Raw genomic sequence first — 26513 nt, forward strand, 5'->3', positions numbered from 1 at the left:
GGAACGGTATACATCAGTAGCCACGTTCACATGCAGCCTAATAATCCGATCATAATCCTATTAATAGCTGCATCGGAAGAAGAATCTTCACGTACACACCTAAACCAGAATAAAGGTTCATTGAGGATAACTAGAATGAATCATGACTTTCATGAGACGCGTGAACGTGTGCGTGTGTGCGCACAGTGCATTGTACCTCCATCTCCTTCAACACAGGATGATCCTCGATGCCAGGGAAGAGCACTCTCATAGCGTAGGTCCGGTAATCCAGGAACGGAATCCCTGCTCCATCTAGCTCTTGAGTCAGCTCGTGGATATCGGTCTGCAGTTCAGCAAACGCTGTGGACAGACACACGGGCAGGTTTATATTAAAAAGTTATATAAAAGCACATTGCCTACTCTACTCTGATACCTCGCAGTGGAGATAGAGAGATTAAATGTGCAATAAAGCAAACTGGAACCGACCAGTTTGTTCCTGCAGTGTCGACCATGGTTAGCCAAGCCCTTCACGTAGTCTGAAGAAGACAAAATATGTCCTAACTAGATTCTCTTTACCAATTAATATCAGCAGGCCGGTAAAAGTGCAGCCTCTTGTCAGAGGGATTTAACACTTCCTTTAGGATGCTGCAGCAGATGCCTGTTTGTGGGGAGGACAGGCTCTGGCAGGGGGGTGTTTATAATTTCTGACAGGCAAGAGTGTGGGCAGCCGTGTGCCTGTCTCTTTCAGGCACTGCAGGGCAGGTGAGGGGGAAGAGTTTAGCAGGCGTGGATGTCAACCTTTGACATCCTGTCTGGACAGGAGAGGTGAATTGTGGGTTATTGACAGGCCCGAGACTCCGCTGGCAACTTAATGAGGAAAGCGGAGCGGATGAAGCAAGAGAGGCGAGAGCCCGAGAGCAAGAGAGACAATGCGCAGGGGAGGGAGGTTCATTGGAATGTATTAATATTTGTTTTGTCTGAAGAGAAGCGATCTTTGACAACTGTCTTGTTCCTCTCAGACGTACACTGCTTACCTGTCTAAACAATCAGTACCTGCATTATTTACTGCCATGACTAACAGATCAATGGATAACCAAAGAAATGAAGCACAAACGCGGGGGGAAATATATATATATATATATTTTTTTTTTACTAAAACTGAAGCTACACATAGAGGGAAGAGAATTAAAAGAAAGTGTGCATAAACTGTTTCCTCTAGTACTTCAGAGAACATGGCAATAAAGGGACAACGGAGCTCTCGCTTTCTTTCCCTCGCACTCAATCTCTGTTCATCCTAGAGATCATTCCTCCTGTTATCTCATAAGCACTTGCTCTCTCTCATCCCTCTCTCTCTCTGGGTCTACATGTCTGCATAATCTCATGGCTGGGACACGGACGAGGGCATCGCCTCAGGGCAGACCCACACTGAGATAACGGCTGCCTGGTCTCACGCCGTTCACAATGCAGAGAGAGAGAGAGAGAGAGAGAGAGAGAGAGAGAGAGAGAGAGAGAGAGAGAGGGGCAAGCATTGCCATTAGGAGGAGCATTTTTTGATCAGTGAGTCAGTAACAAGCAAAAGTACAAAGGAACATAACAGAAAGGGAAAGAGAAGCTGATAGAATCGATAAAGAGAAACAAAAAAAAAAAAAACCGAGTTATAAAACAAAAAATATTCGAAAGAAAAAAAGGAAAAAGAAATGAAAAGAAAGGGAAAAAAACCCAGAAAGAAATAAAGATTGTTATGCAGAATAAAAAGAGTGAAAAGGAAAATTCAATATAACACGGAAGAAAAAAGTAGATATCGACAATGCATCAACAAAAAGAACCCACAAATAAAGAAAAGTTATAGAAAATGCTCAATTAATAATGATAAAAACAACAACGAAAAAATAAACAAAAAAAGAAGAAAAAACATGATACAGAAGAAGTTAAGAAAGAAAGAAAGAAAGAAAGAAAAGGATATAGAAGGAAAAGGGTCAAAGAAAAATGGCAACTCGGATCGCGCTTGGCAATACGTTATATGAAAAAGACAGGAAGTAAAGCGAGTGAGACAGGAAGTGGTCATACCCTCCTTGCACTCGATTGCCACTCTGGACTCCAGGTTGTCCATCTGCAGCTGCAGGCGTTTGAGTGTGCGGTCGGCGTCGCGGGACTTGCGCTTGTATGCGATGAGGACTATGATGATGATGAGCAGCAGCAGGCCTCCTCCGGCCCCGATGCCGATGATGGCGGGCAGGGTGAGCAGACTGTCCGAATAGATCTGCAGCGTACCAGGGGAGTACTCGAACCCTCCAACACGCACCTGCACCACACACATGTACACACACACAAATACAAACACACTTTTTTTTTTTTTTTTTTACCAAAATGTGTGAAGTGTAGCACCTCCCCCTGTTTTCCGCATTTTCACTTAATGTCTCTGTTGAGTGTTCTGTAGTAAGTGGCTGTTAACAGCTGTAATTACCAGGAACATGCAGACTAAAGCTTTTCCCATTAAACCCACTAAGACCTCACACCTCCACACAGAGCACATTAATTAAACGGCCCCGACCACAGAAGGCTATTACAAACTACGTTAGGCTCGGGACTAGCACGTCTCTACAACGCGCTCGCAATTTAACCAGGCAGAGGTGCATAGCGGGAAGTGTAGTCCGTACAGAGAAGGCGAGAGAGCACAGCGCAGCGTGAAAGCACTTTTGACGGGTTAAAGAGAGAAGTGCACAAACGAGAGAAAACGGATGCAGCACGTGAGACGAAAGGAGAAAACAAAAAGCACCCTAGATGTTCGGCTCCCTCACCCAGCTCGTATATAGGTCAGAGTATATAGGTCGAGGACAAACATCTGGGCCTGCAGGTCTCAGAGGGGCTCGCATTCTTTTTTGTTCTGCCTACCCCCTCTCTTTCCTTACCCCCCCCCATCTATCTTTTTTCCTCCTCAGGGCTTTTTTTGCTCAGAAGGAGAGCAGACAGCTTGGGAAAAATAGCAGAATGCTATTTTAATACCCTTGGTAGATTAAGAAAATTAATGTATAAAATCCGTGAGGGGGAAAAAAAAAAAAAAAGAAAAAAAAGAAAGCAGCTCCAGCTTTAAGATTGGAATTTACTGTTTAAAAAAAGAAAAAGAAAAAAACAGATCGGCTTGTCTCGTAGCACACTAATCATTACTGGCTGTAAATACAATCACCTTTTCCCAAATCTCTATAGACAAAACCATTTACTATCACATCTGAACATGAACATTTATTATTTATTTATTTATTTATTTATTTTTTTACCAGAGGTTAAAATGAATAAATGCAGGGTAAACAACAACAATGAAGAATTGAGAAGATGCAATAGAGGATAAATGCTCTCATGAGAGATGAGACGAAGAAAACATTCTGTTCGGGGGAGAAAAAAAGAAAAAAAAAAGGAAATCAGGTATAAAAGCAGACCCTAAATGTTTGTTTAATGCAGCTTTGGGTGGAAAGCGAGTGAAGGTCTGGCATTTAACAGAGTCTAGGCAAGGTATTATCTTTCTTCATAAAATCTGAGGAAAAGCTGACTGAGCTGCTCACTGAATACTTCCAGTATACTGCTCTGGGCTCTTATTAGTTTTTAATACCACAACGCTGTTGAATTTCTGGTCAGAAGGTGTTGATTAACGTTCTATAACAGGAGGGCTCGGACAGTGGTGCAGTAACGTTTAGATCAATGTGCTTGCTCTAATACACTAGTAACTCTTTAAACCACAGACTTGTTTATAGCGGCTATAACGTAAGTGATAACAGAACCTAATTTGTTTCTTGGACGTTCCACAGCATTAAATGCAACCGTACGTGACTATAAAAAAAGTATGATGTGCCATTTTTAATCAGTTCAAAAACTGTTGGAAAAACTGCTGTGGAAAAGGGACATGACTGTATACGTAATCATCTTCGGGATGCTAACGCTAACTGGGCTGCTTCACACCATTACATCATTGATTATTTTCCATTTGATGTCTTTTATGAATATTAAACTGGAACCCAACACCCAAGTATACTACATTACTGCGATCAGGACCTTAGGCAACACCATGATGCAGTAATAAAACTGCAAACATCATAAGAGGAATGCTGACATTTGAGCAGAGCGCACACATTTAAATAAACCCTTTTCCTACTGGCGTGTTGAGGGAAAATTCATATATTTTGCTTATGTGCAAAAAAAAAAAAAGAAAAAAAAAAAAAGAACAATGGTTCCTAATGGATTTAACATACCGTCAGATAAAACATTTCTAGTATAGCTTTAGGAAGGAAGTGAAATGTTTAAATGGTCTAACGGTAGGGCTACAGAGGTGTAAGGTGAGGGCTGTGTGTGAACTCACGGTCACTTTGTGCTGGCCAGTGAGGTCAGGCCATTCACACAGCAGCTGAGTCTCCGACACGGTCAAAACACACGGCTCGTCGCCTATCAACACGGTGTAGTTCATCTTGGCATTACCAGGAGCTGCTGGGATCAAGTTCTTCCCCTAAAACACACAAATGCAAAGGTTTAAGTATGTACTACATGTATCAAGCAGTCAGCTGTAAAAAATTATGGGCGTGTTTCAGCTTCGGGTCAGATGACTGCTGAATCAGTACCGCAGTATCCAAGTAAACGTCTTTATCCCCCATTGGCCATATTCAGACATAACCTTCAGAGATGCATACAAAGACCTGACTTCAGCTTCAGTCACTCTGTAAGGATGATGGAGTTTATAAAAAGCCGTAATCGTTTCGTTTCCACGTTTATGAGATTTGGATTTAAAAAAAAAGAAGAAGAAGAAAAAAAAAGAGAGCGCTAATCATATAAAGGCTCTTCTAAATGAGCCAATGAAATGCTGGATTCCAACATTTTCATGGATATAGTCAGTTTGCCAATATCCAACATCCCCTCTCCCCAGGGGGAGAGCAAGGCAAGCCTGGGGGCGGAATAGACAGAGAAAGGTTGGCATGGCAGTGTGCGCAGAGATATTAACCACCGGAGGGGATCCAATTAAACGTGTAAATAAAACCCAGAAATAGTGACACACGCAAGCACGTGTGCGACGCTCACATGTTGATTTATTCTCACACACACACACACCTCATGATATACCCAGGAGGCCTTGCACCAAAAAAAAAAAAAAAAAAAAAAGAAAAGGAGGAAAAAAAAAAATTAATTGCACAGAAAATCTGATGCACATCTAATTTATCTGCAATTATTTAATGGAATTGGGTTGATTTGCTGCTCTTAATTTGTATGTAGGGTGAGAGGGGGGTTCTGCTGCTTGGCAGGAGAGTAGTAATCAAAAAGGTTTCATTACGGAGTTTGATTTAACTATAGAAAGTTGGTTATGGGAGTCACGGTGCTGCTTGCTACGGTATTTACATTCGAATTGGCTCAGGGGAAAAAGAAATATTTTTCCATTAAAAATACCACAACGGGTTTTCAAACTAGGGCTTTGAAGTTCAGGCAAGAGAGGGGACAGAGGAGGGGGGGGGGGATGGGGGGATAAAGTCAGTATCACCAGAGGAGATGGGTTAAAGCATTGCCAGCTCAAAAAGGAGAGGAATGAATGCTGGGGAGAGTAAACAGTCTTTCAGTTGCTATCAGTGACTGAGAGACAGGTTGCTGATATTCTAAGGACATCACTCTGAATCAGACAAGACGGTGAACAAGTCTGGCTGTTCAAAAGGATTTTAGCATTGTTAAATAGGGAAATAAGTATTATTTACGTCTATTCATATGGAATAATAAAGATAATCTAAGCATGAAGCTTGACAATTGAGGGTTAAGGGTGTTCAGTGTCCTTGCTCAAAGACCCAGCAGCGGTTCTTTGGCAGCCAGGATATTTGCAGAAGTGCCAACATTGCTAACAAGAAAATCCGAGCAGGTATAGAGACGAACCAGAATTTTACCAACAAAACCCTAGTGTATGTCAGTGGACACGATGGCGATTTTATTTATTTTTTTTCCAGATGTGCATCAAGCAACAGTAAGGAAGAGCTCAGTGTGAGCACTACTTAATAATAACCATGTTTTGGCTCACAAGACCAAGGCTTGTGAATTCATAGATCGATATTCACCTAGTTTAGATGCATTCAAACTTTTTACCCTCGAGGCCCACTTCCCAGTTTCTGGAGAACTTGCGCCCCCTTGAGCAGAAAAGCAAAGTGCACCGTCTGTTACGTTCTCCAGTGTATTTCTGTTTGCGCTATGTGCCGTTAGTGAGTCTATATCGGTGGTGGGATTTGTGTCTTGTCTCCTCCCCCTTCTTTAGGCCCCACCCACTTTATGTGTCACGTTCCGGCTTGCCGCTGGATGATCACATCTCGTCCACGCCTGCTCCTGCCTTGTGCGACATGATCGGTTGGCTGCACGTTTCCAGCGGTGTACTTAAGCCTCGTCAGTCTCCATCCCGTGGCAGATCATTGCCGTTGCTTTGTGTAGATAGGAGTGCTTTACATATGTTGATTTCTCCTGTGTGTGACCTTAAGCCTGTTATTGACTTTATTTGTTTATGCTCTGCCCCTTTAAGAATCGAGTGGTACACGTGTGTGTGTGTGAATATATATATATACATATATATATATATACATACACATATATATATATATATATATATATATTAATATATTATTTTTTGTTAAATTACATACATTAATAGTCACCTTTGTAAATAGTGCACTGGTAATGGTGGTTAGTAGGAAGTCGGTGCAATTTATGTTGGTTCGCGTTTCTCTTGGTTTTGGCTTCATTAGGGAGTGAGGGAAGAAAATGCATTTTTGTTTTCTTTTCTTATACGATAGCTAGTTTATTTTTGTACAGTTAGAGGGAAATTTTGTTTATTATTTTAGCCTGGTCAGCTTCTGACGTTTAAACCACTATCTATCTATCTATCTCTATCTATCTCTCTCTCTCTCTCTCTCTCTCTCTCTCTCTCTCTATATATATATATATATATATATATATATATATGAAAGGTGAGAATAAGAGACAAAGCAAACGTAATCCTGGTCTCGCCAACCCATTATTTTATTTATGTCGCGGTCCGACCCAGACCGGGTCGTAACACCGTCCAATAATCGTTAGCATTCGTTATTTATAAACCATTTGCTTTGACAGAAAGCAAAGCACCACATCAGCTCTTCTTTCAAGCACCATGAGCACAGGCCCAAACATTACTAGTGTAAAATGGGGAATGGGGGAGGGGCTTCCAGAGTGTGTCTGCTAATAGCGGTGAAGTCAAAAAACCTGCACAAAAACGCCAATTAGCTCATCTGCCATTTTTATTCTGAAAAAGACAGCTCTTTTGGTGTATTTTGGAGTATGTTCCATTGTACACAAACGTTAAAATGCGGCACTCCTATATGTGCAAAGGTTTGCAAGTCTCATCAAAGTCTTACATTTCTTTTTATTCTTTCGCTCCACACAGTGAATACCTCTGACCTAGATAAAGTCAGCACAGATAAAGTGAAGAAAACTGCAACCAGAAGTAAATGTTTTTTTCATGTCCCATGTCCTTTCCCCTTCAGTGAACTGCACTGAAAACATTGAAAAGCATATTTTTCTGAGACTGCTCCCTGGTCTTCAAAATAAATGTCTAAAATGTGGCTAAACTGTAAATATTGGCACCTCGATATCGGAACTCACATCCTTCAGATCAACGGCTCAGGACTTTAACTGCCACCCATGCCCACATTTCAGTGAGACAGACAGAGTGTGACATCATAAAACTATTACATTTCAATGAATAAACATACTTCCTGCTTCAGTGACCTTCACTGTTTAAACAGTCAGGTCGAGAGAGAGATTGCGTAGGTAAATGGTTGTATTGTTAAAGCAGAGTCAGACCCCTACCTTGAGAATGAGAGGTGAACCTGGCTTGAGCTCCAGCATGGTAGGAAGCAGGGGTTCAAACACAGGGTCAGGGTAGTTGGTGAAACTCTCATTGACCACCAGCAGTGACTGGACATTATCCATAATAAAGCCGATCTCATCTGGACTGGTGCCCGCCTCCGAAACGCTTCTCTCAGGGTCTGAACCTGCCACTGAGGGTGCCAGGCACACCATCACTGTGTTATTGACCACCGTACAGTTCTGAGAGCAAGAGGAGGAGAAGGGGAAAAAGACGTCAACCCTCTTTGGGATTTCATCATTTCATTTATAGACACTCTTAAAAATGGATAAAAACACTGAACATTCAATAAAAGGTCATTAAAATGGTCAGCTGTTAATTACGATCAATATAACCAGTATTAAAATGGTGACATGTTTAACACTAGGGAAAATGCAGATCCTTTCTAATATAACAGAATCTATGAAGTCCTCTAAACATCCCGAAATTAAAAACGCCTTAATACTCTACAAAGGGTGAAGTTTGACATAAACTCAGTGAATAAACGGATCGACTGAGGGTATAGTGGTAGAAGGAAGGACAGGGAGAGAATGGACCGAGCAGGATGAGGAGAAGAGCGGGGATAAAAGTGCGTAAGTCGTGTTGGAGAAAGGTTCCTCCAGCCCTGCAGGGGCTCAGTCGGAGACCTCGGCAACTTCTCTTTTAGACCTGATTCTCTGTCAGCGGCTGACATTTAAAAGGTTAAACTGCTTAAAGGAGATGCAATGCCACACATCCGCACTCAAACGCTTGCAGAAACACACACATGCGTGCAAAAGAGCCTAAGGCAGGGTTACTGTGAGGGCAATTAAACACCCCCCATGGATCTGTTTCTATGGAGAAATGTTGTATATTTATTGTGCTAAAGGGAAAAAACTAAAGACACTTGCGGGATTTTGGAGTCCAAGCTGCAAAGAGGAGATAATTATATACACAACATCACTACACTGTTGTGTGTGTGTGTGTGTGTGTGCGCGTGCATACACTTACGTTAATAGACTTGATTGCTCCCGACTTTGCTCTCATCTTGGGCTCTCTCACAGTGGCAAGGTTAGTTCCAGTGACAGTTAGTGGAGTCCCACCGCTAAAGAAAAGAACAAAAGGCTATAAAAACAAATAATTTATACCTGCTTCTAGAAGTTTTATTCAACTATCTAGCCTCAAATTGTTTCCTGTGCCTACAGCTGACCTTGCAGTAACCACTCTGCCAGCACAACACAGCGCTCCATAATACACACTTTAGCCATTCTGAAAGCAACCCATCAAGGCAAGTGTATTTACTAGACCAGAGTGCTGGAGTACATTATAAGAGACTGAGAAACTGAGAGCAAATCTATTCTAGATCTATTATTTTCTCTCAATCTATTAAGTACTTTTATACCACAGCGCTATTGAATTGTCAAATCTGATTGGGCAGGTTTTTATACGTGCTTGCTTCTATAGTAACGTAACTCACACTTGAACAGCGGATTTTCCTCATAAACTAAGACTAATAATAACCGTGTTATTTAACAAAGGAAAAGGTATAATTGTTGATTTTGGTAAGGGTTTAATTACTTCATTTTTTTTTTTACAATGAGGTTTATTTAACATTTATGGAGTCCAGGGTGTCAGAGCTTTGTAACAGTCAGTAGGTTTTGCACCACAGGAGACCGAGGAGTTTTAGTCATGGCTAATTTCCATCCAATCAGGCAGCTCTCCCCTATCACACGACAGCTACCAAACAAATGAGGGCGAAAGCTATCACGTGCTTCCTCCGAGGCGCTAGCTGACCGGATCTTTTCGAACTGCTGCTCATGTAACGTCAGGGGGCGGCGTAACACACTTTGAGGAAAGTGCTATCTGCCCAATTCCGCATGCATGAGCTCACAGATGCCCATGATTAGCGTCACTGTTAGCGTCACTGTGATTGATAGGGGAGAGAGAGAAAGAGAGACAAAGAGAGAGAAAGAGAGAGAGAGAGAGAGAGAGAGAGAGAGAAAACTTGGTAAATCCATGGTAAACCTCTTTCGGATTTCTCGGTAACATAACAATCTGCGTTTTTTTTTTTTGTCTTATTAAATTCAAGTAAAAGAAAGAAAGAAAGAAAGAAAGAAAGAAAGAAAAGGCTGGGCTTCAGGCCATGTTATAGAAAAAAAAAAAAAGTGAACTTCAGGGTGGTAACAGCATCACACCAAGCTGTCACTGATTATTTTAACACATCCTGATAAGTGTTATAACAGCACTTCCCTAAGTGTTTTACTTCTTAAATATTATTTAGTCACTAAAGATAGGTGCTCGCATACGGTTTCCCATCGATGACCTTGATCAAAAGATCATCAACAGACCTACCATAGATTTAATCAAATAAATAGCTTCATTTTTCCACAGAGAAAAATGCATTAATTAACAGAAAACGGTGTAAAAAGATTTCTTACGTCTATGCTAATCAAGAAATCCAGACACTGCAATACGCAAATTGGCAATTCTGCCATCCCTACGCATACCCACGCCTTCCTCTGCTCTCGCCTAGCTCCCCTTACCCCCCACCAACCAAAAATTAGGGTGGCAAAAGCAATGCGGTACCACTTCTGGTACTTTCACAAGTCTGTGCACTCAAATTACATCCCTAGAACGAATGCAACCCCAAAAATGAACATTTAAAAAAAAGTTACAGGGACTGTAAATAAGTTAATATGACTGGGACAAAGATTAGGCCACATATTAGAAGTAATTTATGTAAAACCCCAATAATTCACAAACTATAACTGTAAATATAAACATTCCCGTAGAGCTTCTTCAACGAATTTGCAATCGACTTACGGATAAACACAGAGTAACTGTACACTTTATACAACGGCGGACTAACACACTCCAAACCACACAAGTGACTATCTAGGGAAGAACTCTACATCAGTGAACTAAATCATACTGACAAACTAGACAAAAACCAATCCATCCTTATTCCATTACAAAATACAGATAATGTTTGCTGTACGTATGAATTAGCCATTAACCTATGTGGGTCACCATAGTGGCCAATATGATGACTTAATGAGGTAATTAGCCTCTGGTTACCTATTAATTGTGATTAAGCTGTGATTTAGCAATTACCGATCATCACACTCACACATTCGGATAGGTAATTAGAAGGGTAAATATAGTCCATCTGAAAACCTCATTCTGTCCCACATACTCTCTGGTGAGCAATTTCATAGTTTCATGTCTAAACCCCACTGTGGATTATCACTGATAAGTAAAGTAATTAGAAAAGTGACGGTGGTTAGGCTTAACCAGAGGTCTTAACTAGGCTTAACTAGAGATCGACTGTGACTCACGAGTCAGTAGAACGGTGCGATATTGCAGACATTTAAAGTCAGCAGGCAAAGGGAGCTGCTCTCTCAGACGAGGGGAGGAAACTCATTGCTAGACTGTCAGTCAAGCAAAGCTCTGATGGGATCATAGCAACAGCAAATATGAAGCCTAAAGAGGTCACTCCCCCCAGGCTAATGCGTTCGGATGCTCATCCTCTCGCTGTTTCACACCTCACACCATTTCACTACTGACTAAGCAGGGTGTGTGGATGCCACACGGGTTGCTCTCATTTTCAGGATGCTAGTATGCCACTGTTTTGAAACACGGTCCCACTGGCAACTCTGAGGTTGGTGTGATCCCCGGAGACATGGCCGCCTATCTTCACTCTCTTTCTCAAGCATGCAACATAGCACCACATACGAGAACACGCTCGAGGAAGAGACAACCGTGGATGTTTCTACACGGCCTGAAACGAAATGAAGTCTATGCGTTCGCTCGGTCACACACCCACACGGTCAGCTTGCCACGCACACATGTCTCAAGCAGATTAAGCTCCTACATTCCACCTACATATCTTCAGTCCTTTAGTAACAACTACTCATTCAAACATATGGCCATACTTCTCGGCCTTCATCTGTTTATCCCTCCATCCGTTCGTCCTCGCCTGTGTACCTTGTAATGCTCCAGTTGGGTTCGATCTTCAATATTGTCGGGTCGTCCGTGTAGTTGAACTTCACCTCGGGGTTCCTCAGCTCTGCGAAGTTAATGTCCACCATCACCGGAGTGCCGCCAATCGCCGAACCCGCTGGAGTTACACACACAATCTCCCTCGCGCTACGCCTGGAGCGCACACACACACACACACGCACGCACACACACAGGTCATTACACGCAAACAAACACTTGAAAGGAAAGAATCTTTAGGGAACTCATGCTTCAATTGGATGTCGATGTAGAGCGCCAGGATGCAATTCTAAATCAATTCTTAATGCATCTTTTTTATTTTTTACTGTTTTAGTACAACCACTTACTGCTTTTAACACACGGTTCTCATCATGGAAAAGAAAAAAAATAAAACCCTAGCATTAAATGTACTTCCATTAAAGCTTTCATTAAAATAACAAATGCCACAGTTCAAATCACAGTATTTACATATTTGTAGGGGGGGAAAAAATTGATTCAAATCGGATATTCTCCTGTTAGTCTCTTGATGCATTGTCAAAAGAAACATGTTTCCTATACATCTTGGCTAAAAGACCTGTCAGGTGAAGTACAACAATAGCCATCAATAAATCCAGGTCGTTTATAGTACACTTTTTAAGAATTAAGCAGCATTTGAAGTAGCTGGGAACAAAACAACAACAACAAAAACAAAACATCTTGGGATGTCTCCCAAGAGTGAAATTTTACACAAGTCAGTTACTCCATTTTGCGTGTCCCTCAACACTCAGACTCTACTAGGCATGTGGTGACTCTACAATTAAACAATTTTATACTATACCTTATGTAATAGATTACATTATATCATATGCAGTGAACACACAGTAAATAGGAAGCTATTCGGGATTCCGCCTGTGTCAATACAAGGGAATATCACAATATGGTGGATTGTCATGCCTTACGAAATGATGAAATTGCCTCGTTGTGATATTCTCAGCAGTTATTTGAGAGTAATGTGGCTATATCTCATGTTTGTTTGGCCTGTGCCAGATGAAAATTATAATGCCTTACATAATAATAAATGATTTGAAGTAATTATATCCATCCATCCATTTTCTATACCGCTTATTCTACAGGGTCATGGGGAACCTGGAGCCTATCCCAGGGAGCATGGGGCACGAGGTGGGGCACATTCTGGACGGGGTGCCAATCTATCACAGGGCACAATCACACACACATTCGTACACTACGAACACTTTTGGGAATGCCAATCAGCCTACCATGCATGTCTGTGGACTGGGGGAGGAAACCGGAGTACCCGGAGGAAACCCCCGCAGCACAGGGAGAACATGCAAACACACACACAGGGCCGTGGCGGGAATCGAACCCCCGACCCTGGAGGTGTGAGGCAAGCGCGCTTGAACCACTAAGCCACTGTGCGCCCCAAGTAATTATATTTTCATTTTCAAATCCATAGCCTGTTATGTTTTCTAGACACACTCTTCATCCGAATCAGGGAGATGAGAGAAGCGTCTCGCTTTCTGTTTGATTCATTTTGTTTCAATTACAAATCAATTTATGCATAAACCGATATAAAAGTCTGATTATGTGCTTTTGCACATCGAATACAACAATCGAATGTTTCTCTCATCCTGACTTTAAAACAATGACACAGTTTACAGCATCGTTCATTCAGTACAAATAGTAGAAGTGTTGATTTAGTTTGTGTGTGTGTGTGTGTGTGTGTGTGTGTGCGTGCGTGTTCACACAGAACATTCAGGGCAAAATTTATAGGATGCATAATGAGGAACGAATAAAACAAAAAGCGAGACACTTCTCTCATCTTCCTGATTCGGATGAAGAGTGTGTCTCAGCATGTGTGAGAGTGTGTGCATGGAATTCTTATACTGATCCTCTCTCCGTGTTGCCCTGGCAACCATTTTTCACAACATGCAGCCGAGATACCCACAGAGTTCTGTACATATTTTGACAAGGTTGTTGTCAGAAGTGCAGGGAGAGAGAAGGGGAGAGAGAGAGAGAGAGAGAGCGAGAGAGAGAGGGGAGAGAGCGTGAGAGAGAGAGGGGAGAGAGCACGAGAGAGGGAGGGGAGAGAGAGCAAGAGAGAGAGAGAGAGGAGACAGAAAAGAATGGCAAGAGGTGTAAAGAAGCAGACGAGAGTGAAAACTAGAGATAGGAAAGGAAATGACATGAAGATGTTGCAGGGGCTAGATAAGCCAATGAATGACTGCTTAAACAAAAAGCCCTTTACACACACATACACTTAAAACTCATCTTATTCAGAAAAAAAGCAGCCCATCAGCCTCAGTGAGGTATGAAGTGTGTGTAGGCGAAAGGCTCTGGTTCCCTCCTGCACGCTGTTGGAGTCTGGCTGTAGGAGCCCACATGGTGGGCCGCCCTAGATATGAAAGTACACAAAACCCTTCTTTTCTCTTTCTCTCCGTCTCCCTCATACACACACACACACACACACACACACCACTTGGCAGGCCCAAATCAAGCTACCCTCTGTGTGCCTTCAAATCCTCCTGCATGCCTGTCGCTCCTTACAACATGTCAGACAGTGTGTGGGCATGCAGATAGGGTGTACGGAAGTAGATTTCTGCTATGAGGAATCGCTTTAAGCATAGGATAAACCACCGAGCTAAGATCGAACACCAGATGCTGGAAATTCTGAAGTGTTGGTGGCGGGAAGTCACTGGAGGAAGCAGCATTTCCTCCATCACACCCAAAGAAATAAATCAAATAAATAAATAAATCACAGTGTGCACTTGTGAAACCTGTGAATTAATCTCCATCCTTCACCCAGACATCAGAGCAGACAGATATTATGAGATTAACACATCACACACTTCATTTCAAACGGATGCTCTTTTCCTGAGCACACTTTCAATTCGCTTTGGGGTTTTTCTATTTAAAGCAGAAGATTGCACTATAACCATGTACACTGATCTAGGGGAAACGGAATAAAAAATAAAAAGGATTTTTTTTAAATGGTGCGAGGGGGAGACGAGGGTTACCTCTCAAAGCGGCAGGGATTCAGGCCGATCTTGACGGACACTGCGCTGCCGGCGTTCAGGTGGCTGCCGTGGATTGTGATCTTTGTCCCACCAGAGAACGGACCACGGGACGGCACTACCCGTGTGAAGTACGGAGACTGAGGATGTGCGCGCACGCACACACACACATCAAACAGAAGGAGAGAAAAGATAATCAAGAAGTACATTTAGTGATACAGTTATGATATTCCTAACATTTAACTCCCTCGGAAAGATATCTGAACAACAACAACTGTTGATGAGAAAGACACAAAGCAGCAGTGTAAATGTACATCATCGTTTACTGACCAATTTGTGACTTATTTAATATTTTATTTACTCGTTTACTTGTTTATTCGTATAAACGGTCAAAAAAAATCGATGTAAATTTTATATAGTCTATATTAACAGGTTCTATTTTGCAGTCTTTTAATATCCGGTAAAGCCACGGTTGTGGACTATGTAAGGGATAAGCCATGGCTAGGTGTGGTTTACACAATTATAATGCATGACGTGGACACAGTAAAATCATGTAACACACACCTAGTCACGGATTATCCCGCTTATATCGTGGTCACTTGCCAGCACTGACGAGTTAAAGCCGTCACTGGTGTTTACAGTGGAAAATTTGACTGAAAGGATACATTTTTTTGTATTTTTTTTTAAAAAAGGTTCATTTTTTTTGCCTGCTCTAAACCGTACACAGAGATAAAGTAGTGCGAAAGAATTCTAATAAACAGTTGTTAGAGAGACAGAGAGAGAGAGAGACACACAGAGAGAGAGATTGTGCGTGTGAATTACCTGCGTCTGTGCCGAGCCTTTACTAATAACGATGCAGTGAGTTTAACTACCGTATGCAGCTGTAACTGTGTTACTATGGTTACAGTTGTTTATAGGCGGCGCATTAATTTAGAGCAGTGATTAAACTGACTGGAAATACCTGTGCATTACATGGTTAAAGGGAGAAAGGAACGGAAAGCACACCTTCCAGCCAATCAGAATCGAGTATTCAGATAGACCATGGCATAAATGATATGATAATGATGTCATTAAAAATTAGGTCATGATACACATGTCAGAGTACTGCAGGTATCATTAGTGGTTCCACAACAATGAACTCCCCTGTTATGCATATTAATAGGCAATTAACATTTTTTTATTTTACCAATTTTTTATTTTTACCCTATTTAAATAGTTTACATTTATAAAATGTGTATACTTTTTTTTTTTTTAAATAATAATGAAAAAAAAGCAGTTTTTGCAGGTTTGTTTTTTTTTTGTTTGTTTTTTAGAATGAGACATGACTAACGGTGAAATTAATAGGTAGGGGGAAAAAAAAACCAGAGCCCCATTTGGGATTGTTTTTAAGTATGATTACCATGATGTTAAAAAAAAAACTAAAACAAAACTAAATACAATCTAAAAGTAAGGATTCTCAAAAGAGAGAGAAAGAGAAAAAAACGATTTATGCACCATTAAAACTAACTGAAGCAAAACTGCAATTGAAAACCAAAATACAAAACGAAATAAAAAAAACTAGCAATCATTTTAAAACTATAATAACCCCGTTCAGGGCGGAGGACTTCGCAGTTCCTCGGGAAGAAGGCAAGGTGATTTTGTTTAGTTTTTTTTCTGTCTTATTAACAAATATAAAGCAAGTGAGAGAACTACTGTTTATAGCTGCTATAATATAAGTGATGAGAGGAACTAATATTTCCTAGTCATTCTACGGCATTACGTCACTATAGAACGCATGATGTGTCTTCTTTAATAAATAAAAATGGTGATCATTGGCAAATCGCTGTGGTATAAACGCTTTTGGTACATGCTGCTATTGGAAAATAATGAACCCCACATCACACCACCCTGTAGCTGGTTATTTTCATACAACAGCATGGTCTGAGCTATTTTATTATGTACACATTGCATATTGTACAAGTGCATGATGGGATATTTTTGCCGTATCACCTACCTCACCTCTAATATTAAAACACTGATGTGCATTCCATGTATAATAAAAGGCACATTATAAATTAAATATATTGTTTTTAGTACTACTACCACCACTACACAGCTAGAGCTTGAGGCAATGGTGTACTCACCACGAATGTGAAGGCTTTCGGGGAGACGGCTCTGTACTCAGGCTGGCAGTCTCTCACACACACCTCCACCTGAGCCTCCTGCACCCGATAGCCTGTAGCATCTGCTACACGACACACAATCCTACAGGCAGAATAGGAAGAACATCCACATTTTCATGCTTACTCAAACTCTCGCATCATTTTAAAAAGATTCCTCCATCGTGTTCACGTCTCGATGCGAGACATCATTAAATCGGTCTATTTTGGTCTATTCATACAAGTAAAATGGCATATGCAATTCAATAAATAAATACATAAATACAAGGTAAAAGCTGTGGTACTGTGTAGGATCAAAGAAAGACAAAACTTCCATTCGTTTACGCTTTTACACGGTGTTTGTACTGGAGAAATGCTCAATTTTTGAGAACTTTTTTTGGCCTGTGATATCACTCTAGACTCCAAAATGCTCGGAAATAGTTTGCTAGTTGTCGAATTTGCTTTTGTACTAAAATAATAATAAATAATGATAAAGCAGAACAAATATACTCGGCAAAAAAAGAAACGCCCCTTTTTCAGGACACTGTATTTTAAAGATAATTTTGTAAAATCCGATTACGGATAAATACCTATAAATTACGGATCTTTATAGGAAAGGGTTTAAACGATGTTTTTCATGCTTGTTCAATAAACTATAAACAATTATTGCACCTGTGGAACAGTCCTTAAGACACTAAGAGTTTACAGGCGGTAGGCAATTAAGATCATAGTTACAATAACTTAGGACACTAAAGAGACCTTTCTACTGACTCTGAAAAACACCAGAAGAAAGATGCCTTAGGGTTCCTGCTCACCTGCGTGAACATGCCATAGACCTGCTGCAGGGAGACATGAGGACTGCAGATGTGGCCAGAGCAGTAAACGGCAATGTCTGTAATGTAAGATGCCTAAGACAGTGCTACAGGGAGACAGGAAGGGCAGCTGATCGTCCTTGTCCTTGCAGTGGAAAATTATATGTAACCATGTGTCCCCCCCAGACGTGATGGAGAACTTGCAGATGCCTTGGTGGAAGAGTGGAGTAACATCTCACAGCAAGAACTGACAAATCTGGTGCAGTCCATGAGGATGAGATGCTCTGTAGTACTTAAAGCAGCTGGTGGCCACCACATACTGACTGTTACTTTTAATATTGACCCCCCTTTTGTTCATGTACTCATTATTCCCCTCATTATTGGATCTTTTTAAGCTAATATAAATATTTACACACATTAAGAAATTTGCTGGAAATAAAAGCAGTTGAATGTGAGAGGACGTTGCTTTTTTTTTTTTTTTTTTTTTGCCGAGTATATTTCTTATGGTATAAATGCAGCATGAACAAAACAGGATTATTCTGTACTTTCCTCAAAACGAAATAAATGCATAAATAAATAAATGTCCCAGCACAAAAACCCACAAAAACAAACAAACATCAAAACATGAAAAGAAATACTCGGCTTTCAGGTCACATGGGCTGCTGACACACGTCATGCTAGTCATTGAATATTTTCATTTTGTCGTACGTTGTTCAATTAGTGGTTGCGATTAAAATCTTTTAATTATGTCAGGGTGCAATTTTCACATCTAATCTTTGACAAAATTGAAAAACCCTTCATCAACAACATGTCAGTAATTTCACTGGCAAGTTTAACGCAGTGCTGAAAAGACGGAAGAGCGCGAGAGTGAGAGACAGAGAGCGAGCGAGCAAGAGAGAGAGAGAGAGAGAGAGATGGGTGGATGAGAGATGAATGAGGGAGAGCTGGGAGAGCTCTGGACGTAGCCTAAGGCCCCCCACTGCTCTAATGAAAACCTATTTCAGCAGTGATCGAGGAGCAAGACAGGATAGTGAGGAGAGCAGAGCTGAGTTGGTACAGTACCTGAGGGCACTCTGTCTCTCTCACACACACACACACACACACACACACACACACACACACACAGAGCTGGACCTTTTGCATGTGTTCTCACTGGTGGGTTAATTAGCTGGGTGCTGTGTGTGTGTGTGTGTGTGTATTAGCATCACTGTGATTAATGAAATATGTCCAGCCTTCCCATCATGCCTCGGGGCGTCTCCTCCTAGTATACTGGGTTATCAGCTCCCCTGCCTCCTTCCCCTGTGCAGGTGGCCATGGCACTGCGCCCACGGAGACGCACATCTCTAGCTTTCAATACAAGCGCTACCACGGCAACAGCATCCCCATGGCGATTACAGAACGGCCATATTATGACAAATCTGGTCAGAGACGACGGAGGCACTTTTTTTTTTTCCTTTTCTCGTGAACGCCTACAAGAGCTTCTGATTCACACTTAGTCGCTTTAATACATCATTTTGCATGGCAATATAAAGTCTACGTGTTGCGTAATTGTCTTAGTGTATCGGCTTCCTGTCTAAATGAACTTGCAATGACCCTTGACATTAACGCACTCTTCCCTCTCCCTAACTCTCTCTCACACACACACACACACACACGAGCGCATACAAAGGCAGTCTTGAGGGTAGGGTTGTTCACCTTGCCTGATCCTGAAACGACAAATCGGGTTCAATTAAACCTGCTCATCTTAATAGCGAGACGTAATCAGCTCCTCTGGGCAAGGTTAAACGGCCGTCACAGTCATTCTGGCCCTCAGTAAGAGAGTTATCAAAGTGCAGTTATCTTTCACACATTAGATCACGTTATTACACCGCCATTACAATGGACTAATGCTGAATATTACAAAGGGCTCAATACCAGCCATTGCTTAACGCGGCAGGGTCAGTAAATTAGTATGCAGTCACTCGCACCTTACATTACAGTTCTGCAATAAATGAAAAGCGAGAGGGAGAGAGGGTTCGATGATGAATCGGAGGGAACTCACTGTTCAGCACTGATGTACTCCTCCTCGATAGGCTGACAGGCCACCTTGCCGATGCGGATGCCGTTCTGGATGTCGCGAAACTGCAGGCCCAGGTTCTCTCCGGTGATGGTGAGCTGGGTGCCTCCCTGGCGTGGCCCCGTCTCCGGAAACAACTGTGCCAGAGAATGAAGTGCTTTTAGCCGTCAGGCATTACACCAAGTGTGCACTCATGCATTCACAGAACAACTTCAGAAGCACTCTTAAGTTAAAGCTCGACGAACAACTTCTTTTCTCTGTTCCTCACCTCTGGAGCACACCTGGGAAGATGTTAGTGCGGCGGGAAAGAAGTGACGATGAGTGCGCGTGAAAGCGTGAAATATGAGGTAAGAGGCTACAAGGTGTGAGCGGAGTTGAAGGGATGAGGAGGAGGAGATGTAAGAGTGCGAGAACATGACAAAAGAGTTCATCTGTTCTTAGTCACACCTTAAATAAGGCCCGGAAGAGCAGAAGACTAATCAGGAGCGATCATACTCAAAGAGGAGAGAAGAGGAGAGGAGAAGAGAAGAAGAAGAAAAAAAAGTAGAGGTGAAGGTGAGGAGGGGAAGATAGAAAAGAGGTAATGAGCGATGAGAGAAGAGGAGAAAAAGGAGAGGCGAAGCGGAGAACTGAGAAAGGGGATAGAAAAAAAAGGAGGATGGAGAGGTAAGGAGAGGAGAAGAGTACAAATGTAGAGGAGAAGGTAATTAGAGGAGGATAGAGGACAGGAGAAAAGAATAAAGGGGAGAGAAGGTGCGAAGAGAGGAGAATACATGAGAGATGATGTGAATAGGGGAGAGGAGAACAGAGGAGTGGAGAATAGAGGAGAGGAGAATAGAAGAGAATAGAAGAGTGGAGAATAGAGGAAAGGAGAATAGAGGAGTGGAGAATAGAAGAGGAGAATAGAGGAGAGGAGAATAGAGGAGTGGAGAACAGAAGAGGAGAATAGAGGAGTAGAGAATAGAGGAGTGGAGAACAGAAGAGGAGAATAGAGGAGAGGAGAACAGAGGAGTGGAGAATAGAGGAGAGGAGAATAGAGGAGTGGAGAATAGAGGAGAGGAGAATAGAAGAGAATAGAAGAGTGGAGAATAGAGGAAAGGAGAATAGAGGAGAGGAGAATAGAGGAGTGGAGAATAGAGGAGTGGAGAATAGAGGAGTGGAGAACAGAAGAGGAGAATAGAGGAGTAGAGAATAGAAGAGAATAGAGGAGTGGAAAATAGAGGAGTGGAGAATAGAGGAGTGGAGAATAGAGGAGAATAGAGGAGAGGAGAATAGAAGAGAATAGAAGAGTGGAGAATAGAGGAAAGGAGAATAGAGGAGAGGAGAATAGAGGAGAGGAGAATAGAGGAGTGGAGAATAGAGGAGTGGAGAATAGAGGAGTGGAGAACAGAAGAGGAGAATAGAGGAGTAGAGAATAGAAGAGAATAGAGGAGTGGAAAATAGAGGAGTGGAGAATAGAGGAGTGGAGAATAGAGGAGTGGAGAATAGAAGAGAGGAGAATAGAAGAGAATAGAGGAGAATAGAGGAGAGGAGAATAGAAGAGGAGAATAGAGGAGAGGAGAATAGAAGAGGAGAATAGAGGAGAGGAGAACAGAGGAGTGGAGAATAGAGGAGAGGAGAATAGAAGAGAATAGAAGAGTGGAGAATAGAGGAAAGGAGAATAGAGGAGAGGAGAACAGAAGAGGAGAATAGAGGAGTAGAGAATAGAAGAGAATAGAGGAGTGGAAAATAGAGGAGTGGAGAATAGAGGAGTGGAGAATAGAGGAGAATAGAGGAGAGGAGAATAGAAGAGAATAGAAGAGTGGAGAATAGAGGAAAGGAGAATAGAGGAGAGGAGAATAGAGGAGAGGAGAATAGAGGAGTGGAGAACAGAAGAGGAGAATAGAGGAGTAGAGAATAGAAGAGAATAGAGGAGTGGAAAATAGAGGAGTGGAGAATAGAGGAGTGGAGAATAGAGGAGAGGAGAATAGAGGAGTGGAGAATAGAGGAGTGGAGAACAGAAGAGGAGAATAGAGGAGTAGAGAATAGAAGAGAATAGAGGAGTGGAAAATAGAGGAGTGGAGAATAGAGGAGAATAGAGGAGAGGAGAATAGAAGAGAGGAGAATAGAAGAGAATAGAGGAGAATAGAGGAGAGGAGAATAGAAGAGGAGAATAGAGGAGTGGAGAATAGAAGAGAGGAGAATAGAAGAGAGGAGAATAGAGGAGTGGAGAATAGAGGAGAGGAGAATAGAGGAGAGGAGAATAGAGGAGAGGAGAATAGAGGAGTGGAGAATAGAGGAGTGGAGAATAGAAGAGAGGAGAATAGAAGAGAGGAGAATAGAAGAGAATAGAGGAGAATAGAGGAGAGGAGAATAGAAGAGGAGAATAGAGGAGTGGAGAATAGAGGAGAGGAGAATAGAGGAGAGGAGAATAGAAGAGAGGAGAATAGAGGAGTGGAGAATAGAGGAGTGGAGAATAGAAGAGAGGAGAATAGAAGAGAGGAGAATAGAAGAGAGGAGAATAGAGGAGTGGAGAATAGAAGAGGAGAATAGAGGAGTGGAGAATAGAGGAGAGGAGAATAGAGGAGTGGAGAATAGAGGAGAGGAGAATAGAGGAGAGGAGAATAGAAGAGGAGAATAGAGGAGTGGAGAGTAGAAGAGAGGAGAATAGAAGAGAGGAGAATAGGGGAGAGGAGAATAGGGGAGAGGAGAATAGGGGAGAGGAGAACAGGGGAGAGGAGAATAGAGGAGAGGAGAACAGAGGAGTGGAAATGAGGCAGGAGGAAAAGAGGAGATTAAAGGAGAAGGAATAAATGAAGACAGGAGGAAAATGTGAAGAGAAAGTGAGGAGAGGAGATAAGAAAAAAAATGAAAGTGAGGAAACGAGAAGGTGAGGAGAGGTATAGGAGAGAGGAGAGAATAAATACGCGGAGAGATAACAGGAAGTGAATGTGTCTCAGGAGAGAGGTTTTGTGAACAGAGAGTACAGAGAGGTGAATGAGAACAGAGTACAGGGCAGAGGCTAAAGAAAAAGTGGGACAAACAGGAGAACAGAGGAGAGGATGGGGTGGGTGGGGGGAGAGGATGCGGTTTTCCTAAAGCGAAAGTTCCTTCAAGAGCGATTAGTAAAAGTTGCTGTAAAGTCCATCCCTCTTTTTCTGTTCCTAAGGAAATTACCAGTTAATCCAGCGAGTCACAGCTCAGCCCAGCACACTGCATACTCACTACACACAACAAGGCAAAGACCCTCATTTGGCAGGAAGTGACTTTATTTCAGTGCATAAATCCTCCACCAGTTAATATTCAATTAGTGGCAAAATGGATAAGAAAGCAAATCTTTCTGCACAAAGAAGAACTGTACGACTGAGACGGCGAGAAGAAAATGACTCCGAGAAAGACGAGTGAGAGAAATGAATGGGAAAGTCCACACCACCACCGTGTGCCAGAACCTCACGTACACACACAGACAGAGACGTACACCCGTGGACACGGCGTGCCTCACACTCGGATGACAGGCTGTGGTGTCTCAGTGGGTAGAATCAGCACTAAATTAGACAGTTACAATGACCTACGCCTCCAGCTAAGCATATACACACACTCCGCAACTGCTACCAACAGATGGCTCGAGGCCCAAACTCCAAGAACTCGCACTCTGTTCCTAGGACACCTGAGGCTTACAGCACACGCACACACACACACACACGCACGCACACACGACACATTTAGATCCGTCTTTACATCCGATTTCTCACGTTCATGCTTACCGTATTTTATTACATGAAACACTTGTCATGTTTCTTTCCGCTCATATTTACATATGTCATCCATCCTTAGGTTCACACAGTTCTACGCTGGCTGTCGAATGTGTGTGTGAACAAACTTCGCTAGATTTCATCTGCTAAACCACCGGGCAAGTACAAGCGCCAGTGTGCTACCCAGTACTATGTTTCGGTTGCTTGGACACCGATTAGGTTGCCAGGTTATAATAGATTAACGAGCCAATTATCTAGTTAAGCGTATCAGTCCCTCCCGGATTTTGCGACCACAGAAATGTACCGTAGATTTGCGACGTCATCACAGTGCGCATTCAGTCAAAGCTCAGAATCACAAATACAGTTTTATTAAGCATATAGTGCACTTTATGTTATATATATATATATATATATATATATATATATATATATATATATATATATATATATATATATATATATATATATATATATATGCACCAGATTAGAGATGCACCAAAGTATGGGCCGGTAAAGGTTATTTTTCCTGCTATGGGCAATTGGCCGATAGTTTAAAAACATCCAATGATCAGGGCTGATTATATCCTGTCAATCAAAAGAGGGAAGGAAAACACATTGATTTCATGCATGGTGTGTAAAGATGTGTCTTGTGTGGAATGAGGACAAAACTGCAGTTTGTAATCACTAATCTCTGTACTGATCAAATTTTACACCGGAGGTGAGCAGCAATGAAGCGGGAGTTTCGCCGTCGAATCTAATACCCACCCCCCCCATATATATATATATTATATATATATATATATATATATATATATATATATATATATATATATATATATATATATATATATATATATATATATATATTGCACAGAAAGATATATTTGTAGAGTAGTATATTTCAGATCCAGTTAATCTTAATATACAAAAATATTTATTATATATTACCAGTTTGATGGTCGGTGATGGAGTAGAAATGCTTTTGTTTGTGGAGAGTGAATGTGAGACTAACAGGAGGATTTTTTTACAATTCAGTCAATGTAAATATGAATTAATAACATTCAATAAGTTAATAATCTTACTTTAATCTTCAGAATTGAGTTCATGTGTTAATGTTAATTAGAGTCATGTGTTAATGTTTCTGAGACCAGTTACTGTGAAACAACTTGTTGAAATGGAGAGAATAAAGTTTTTATTTGCATTTCTTTCAGAATTCATTTAAATTATTATTATTCATTTATAAGAAGGCATAAAAGGCTTATATACATACATATATATGTATGTGTATATATATATATATATATATATATATATATATATATATATATATATATATATATATATATATATTACACATATATACACTTATATATCATAGTGCAACTGCTCTGCTAATTCTTATTGCATTCACAAATATGCGGCAGAACTATTACCACACAAACTGCTATAATACTGGATCTAAACTGCTAAAAATTCTAACTAGATGCAGTTTTGTTTACACTAAGGCACAAAGAGGCTAAGAGAAAGAAGGAAAGAAGTCAGTATTAGGAAGTCAGGATGGGGCAAAAGAGGAGTTGATGTAAGCAGATGGCTAATTCTGATTGGTATTTTGGTAGGTCTGACATCACATCTACCAAATATAGTCCCGCCCACCTGAGATCAGCCAGAAGAAAAGCGAATAAAGCAGAAACAGAGAACAGTGCTCTTTCTTTCCCAGTTGGTGGTAGCTTCAGCACAGACGCTATAGCTGATAGTAAGATGATGATTACGGAAACAAGTCGGCTTTGTTTTTCATAATGCAAATATATTTGCTTAGTATAATTTGTTTATACGGTACAGTGTATACTCAGTGTCTCAAAAGTCTCCATACATAGATCACAATTAACACCCCTTAGCGGAACGTCTTCCAAAATTGTTCATGCTTAGGAGACACGACTCTGTGTGTGTTCACAAAGAAAAGGCAATCGTGCAGAGGATGTTTTCTAAATAAAGTTACATTCTGCTTAAAAAAAAAAAAAAGTGTTTATTTCCCCTACGCATGGAGACTTTCGGGAGGCCCTGTAGAATACTTGAGACTTACGTATATGAATTATGATTTGAATTCGAGTGTCCAGTGCTCACCTTGGTGATGCGGGGGTGTGTGCAGCGGCTATTGCCGGTTGACGCGTGCATCCACGTGTGTTCGGGTGACGCGCACTCCTGCCTAAGCGAGCACTTCTTGTCTTGCACGCACCAGCCACATTCGAAGCGTGGGTCTGCCTTCAAGCACATGCCACAGCTCTCCCTCAGAGCGTAGCACTTATACAGGTGAGCTGTGCATACACACGGCAAAAAGCAGCAGGAGTTACACCAAGCACACACCCAACACTGCGTGCCGAGCTTTCTTTCGGCCAGCTGCTACGCTGCAGGAGGCTCGCGGACGTACCTTTTATATTGTAGGGGTTGTCGATGACGAAGTTCCCGTTCCAAACCACCGAGAGATCCACTGGCAGGTCGCTGATGTCATTTCCCTCGTAACTATACTGCAAAATAAAAAGCACATTGCGTTAACATCACATAATAAACAGAACGTAGTATATCTACACTGCTGTCGAAACCTCAAAGGCAAAAACCGAATACCAAATTCATTGTGGCATTCAGGACGTGTTCTTGAGCAGCAAGAAGCTCCCACGCACGTGTGCGGTATGTAGGGAACGTGGTAATGGGGATTATTCGCCCTGTCCCTCGGCGGTCACGCTACATCCGTTTCTTGTTCTCACAGCCCTCCTTCCCATGTTTCACTCCCCGCTCACTTACTTTCTCCGACTTATTAAAATGTAAGTCTTGCTACTCTCACACCTAGTTAGAGGTGTTCCCAACATCATGCTTTATTCAGTGTTATTACAAACAAACCAATCAGTCTGAGGAAAAAAAACAAAAACAACAC

General features: G+C 41.6%; 1 protein-coding gene across 3 annotated transcripts in view; it reads right to left on the reverse strand.

Annotated features, from left to right (window-relative positions):
• The window catches only part of plxna1b (plexin A1b), a 236687-nt gene that overhangs the window by 18927 nt on the left and 191247 nt on the right, over positions 1 to 26513 (reverse strand). For all 3 annotated transcript variants that reach the window (XM_053636054.1, XM_053636055.1, XM_053636056.1), the window contains exons 11-21: positions 26013 to 26109; positions 25709 to 25899; positions 19842 to 19993; positions 16974 to 17094; positions 14854 to 14990; positions 11828 to 11995; positions 8852 to 8945; positions 7825 to 8064; positions 4328 to 4471; positions 2047 to 2281; positions 197 to 339 (exon numbers count right to left, since the gene is read on the reverse strand). In XM_053636054.1, the coding sequence (XP_053492029.1) occupies positions 197 to 339; positions 2047 to 2281; positions 4328 to 4471; positions 7825 to 8064; positions 8852 to 8945; positions 11828 to 11995; positions 14854 to 14990; positions 16974 to 17094; positions 19842 to 19993; positions 25709 to 25899; positions 26013 to 26109 (1722 nt within the window). The remainder of the gene's footprint in view (positions 1 to 196; positions 340 to 2046; positions 2282 to 4327; positions 4472 to 7824; positions 8065 to 8851; positions 8946 to 11827; positions 11996 to 14853; positions 14991 to 16973; positions 17095 to 19841; positions 19994 to 25708; positions 25900 to 26012; positions 26110 to 26513) is intronic.

Source organism: Ictalurus furcatus, chromosome 11, assembly GCF_023375685.1.
Source record: "Ictalurus furcatus strain D&B chromosome 11, Billie_1.0, whole genome shotgun sequence".
In the NCBI taxonomy this organism is placed as follows: domain Eukaryota; kingdom Metazoa; phylum Chordata; class Actinopteri; order Siluriformes; family Ictaluridae; genus Ictalurus; species Ictalurus furcatus.